At 57.1% G+C, this 3,472-nt stretch overlaps 1 protein-coding gene across 1 annotated transcript in view; it reads right to left on the reverse strand.

Annotated features, from left to right (window-relative positions):
• Positions 1-1,483: 1,483 nt before the first annotated feature.
• Positions 1,484-3,472, reverse strand: part of SNAI1 (snail family transcriptional repressor 1) — a 2,222-nt gene continuing 233 nt past the window's right edge. The window contains exons 2-3 of the mRNA XM_019470696.1: positions 2,978-3,455; positions 1,484-1,685 (exon numbers count right to left, since the gene is read on the reverse strand). Of these exons, the coding sequence (XP_019326241.1) occupies positions 1,504-1,685; positions 2,978-3,455 (660 nt within the window). The 3' untranslated portion in view covers positions 1,484-1,503. The remainder of the gene's footprint in view (positions 1,686-2,977; positions 3,456-3,472) is intronic.

Below are 3,472 nucleotides of genomic sequence, written 5' to 3' on the forward strand. Positions count from 1 at the left end.
CCCCAGCAGGGCAGTCCCCCGTGCTGCGGCACAGACCTGCTCCCCAGGGAGTGCTGAGGGACACGGCCAGGCTACGGGTGCTCCAGCAGACCCGTGGGGAAGCCAGCACCCACCCGGGCAGGCTGGGAGGGACAGGACAAGCCCTTGCGCTTTCCCACATGGAGCCAGGGAGATCCACTGATCCCTGATCCACCCCCAAGCCTGTTTCACTGCACAGCTGCCCCTTCCCCAGCCCCACGGCAGGAACTGACTCAGCCTGCGTTTTCCTCCCTCAAGAAGCAACTGCTCTGCAGATCCCCTCGTGTGAATGCCACTTGCCGTTCACCTGCAGCCAGAGGCCAGGAGCGCAGGACGGGAGCAGGAGAGCTGAGTCCCGCACCCCCACCCAGCCCAGCCCCCCGTCCCCGCAGCACTCCCCACCCACGCTCACTGCTGCATATTCACCCTAAGCACCCACAAAACCCTATTATAAATTAACCATTTTATTGAATATCAATAAACTGTATATAATTATATAAAAAGTTTCATCAGTACAAAATTGTGGCAGAAAAATATAAATACCAGTGTACCTTTGAAATGTAAACATCCTCTTTGTAATGATTCCATGAAAACAATGTCCAAAGAAAGATGCATTCAGGAGGCACCTGTCAATACCCATAAATAGGGCTTTTGGCACACACCTGTCGATGGGCAGCCTTGGGACAGGCCACCATTGTATCAGCTGACAAGTGCCTGCTATTAGTCACAGTTCTCTTGAAAAGCAGTTGTTAAGAGTCATATTAACAGGTGCTTGAGTGCATAGCTGCTCTGTAAACAGGGTTGGTGTTTGAAATGGCTACCCATGCCTTTTATGGACACTGTTAATCTCGCAGGCATTGCAAATTGTCATTGTGCTGGGGAGAAGCAGCTGCTTCACAACTACTGGGATACTGTATTATTGCATAGTTACACCTTCTACAGGCGGCGTATATACACTCGGGGAGGGGGGTTAACATTTTGTCCTTCATTAAAAAAATATTGGTTCTTAAAAGTTACCAAGTGGTTACGGTAAAAAAAAAAAAAAAACAAAAAACAAACAAACACAAAAACCCCCAACCCCCCCAAGCTACATGTTTGCAATGTTTGATACCGGCGGTGGGGCCAGGGTGCAGGTCCAACCCTGCAAGGTGCCGAGTGCCTCCGGCAAGCGGGGGCACCTGCTGAGGGGCTGCGGCAGCAGCGGGTCGGGCTCAGGGCTGCGCCCCCCGAGTTTCACGCACTCGCTTTGCCACCCACGCTTTGCGCCGGAGTCCAATCCTGCACCCTCAGATGCCGGGATGGGAGAAAGATCAGGCCTTCGCGTTGCACAGGAGGCACCGAGCGAGGAGTGTGAGGGTCTCAAGGGCCGGAGTAGCTGCGTCCGGCCCGGTGCACGCTGCGATGGCGACGGAGGAAACTAACTCCTACAGAAACTAGTTATAATATAGGTATTTGCGCGGTGAGAGGCCTGGGGGAGCCGAGTCCTCAGCGAGAGCCGGAGCAGCCCGTCTCCTCGTGCTTGTGGAGCAGCGACATACGGGAGAAAGTCCGGGAGCAGGTTTTGCATTGGTACTTCTTTACATCTGAATGGGTCTGCAGGTGGGCTCGGAGATTAGAGCGGTCAGCAAAGGCCCGGTTGCAGTGTGTACAGGAAAAGGGCTTTTCACCTATGGGACAAAGAGAAACGCTCCCAATTAACCAGTGCATCAACACATGGGGAATATCAAAGAAGGAGCCATTCATTAGCCAAAGTTTGTGAAGAGTACAGTGAAAAGAAGTGCTGGCTGTTATTGTTCGGAGGGAAAGCCGGGAGAGGTATGTACAGCATTCACTTCGGGGAAAGCCACGGACTTGGGAATTTCCTACTCCCAGAAAAACCTCTCCTATGAGCCATGGAAAATTAATGCTGGAAACATCTGCAAGCAGCAAGGCAGTTGCACATACAAACGAAGACACGATATTCGTCTCCTGCCTGGAGCCAAGCGAACCGTTTGCAGAGAGGCAGGAAAGCCAAGCACTATGTGTTAATTATATCATAGCAGGCAGCGGCTGAAAGGCGCCAGCGCCAGGGTGAGTATAGCTATTTCCTCTGCCGAACCTCGCGCTCCCCCTTCTCCCGCCCAGCTCGCATTGAAAAGCCTGGCCAGGGCAAATTCCTCCCAGAAAGACTCTTTTGGAGGAAACAAATGTGTATGCTCAATTTGGAAAGCACAATTAAGTCTTCCCGGCTTCCTTCAGCCATCATCCTTAGTACGTTAAGAGGGTGTGAAATCAGTGCCAAGTAACAATTACACTATCCCCGCAGCCCCACAAAGGATGCTCAGGAGATGCATTGTATGGGCGGCCGTGGCAGCGGGGCAGGCTGCAGCTGCGGCACCCGGACCCGCACCAACAGGTGCAGGGGGTGGCCGGCCCCGCGCCCCCAGCACCTGCCCGCTGGCCTCGCCAAGCCTCGCTGCAGTGCATCTCGGCAGCGGGTGTGCTTTGAGCTGAGCTCATCGCTGCTGAGCGGGACGGCGGGTTGGAGGCCACGGTGGTGGGCAGCCAGGTCTGGGGTGCTGCCCTGGCTGGGGATCCTGGCCAGGAGCCCTTGGTGTGGGCAGGGAGGGATGCTTCGGGCATGGTGGGGCACAGGGAGGAAGTGCTCCAGCAGTCTCACAGCCCCAATTTATGAAATTGGGCTGAAGCGTGTGCCGTCACACCGCGGCTGATGGGCTGGCTCGCGGGCAGGCACGGCACTAACAGCAGTGGCACAGATTTACAAGCTAAGCCTTGACCCTGCGCTCGGTTCCAGCCAAGAGGATATTTAAAGGACATTTTAGAGATGTGCCAAGGGGGTTTGGGAAGCCCTTATCTTCCCAGATAACACCCAGCCCACCGATTTGCTGGGGGTGGTGGAGCTGGGAAATGGGAGGCGATAAGGGAGGGAGGGAGGGAGAGGGGCGAGAGCCGGCGTTACCGGTGTGTGTCCGGATGTGTCCCTGCAGCAGCCAGGGCCGGGAGAAGGCCTTGCCGCACATCTTGCAGACACAGGGCAGCGTGTGGCTCCGGATGTGCATCTTGAGAGCCCCCAGGCTCACGTACTCCTTCTCGCAGTACTTGCAGCTGAAGGATTTCCTGGCCTGGGCATCGCAGTGCAATTGCTTGTGCTTGGAGAGCCCGGCGAAGGTGGAGTAAGCCTTGGCACACTGGGCGCAGCGGAAGCGCTCGGCGGCGGCGGGGGCCGAGGCTGGGCTGGGGGGCCCCGAGCTCTTGCCTTCATCCTCCTCGCTGGAGAGCGCCGTCAGGTCCAGGGCGGGGGCCGCACCACCCGCCGCCTCGCTGCCCGGGCCGCCCGGGAAGAGGCTGGAGAGGAGCCCCGCGTCCCACACCAGCGGCGGGTAGTAGGCGCCGGGGCCGAGCACCTCGGGCGGGGGGATGACGGGCAGCGGGCACGTCTCGTAACGCAGCGGGG

This window comes from Aptenodytes forsteri, unplaced genomic scaffold (assembly GCF_000699145.1).
Source record: "Aptenodytes forsteri isolate BGI_AS27 unplaced genomic scaffold, ASM69914v1 Scaffold159, whole genome shotgun sequence".
Taxonomy (NCBI): domain Eukaryota; kingdom Metazoa; phylum Chordata; class Aves; order Sphenisciformes; family Spheniscidae; genus Aptenodytes; species Aptenodytes forsteri.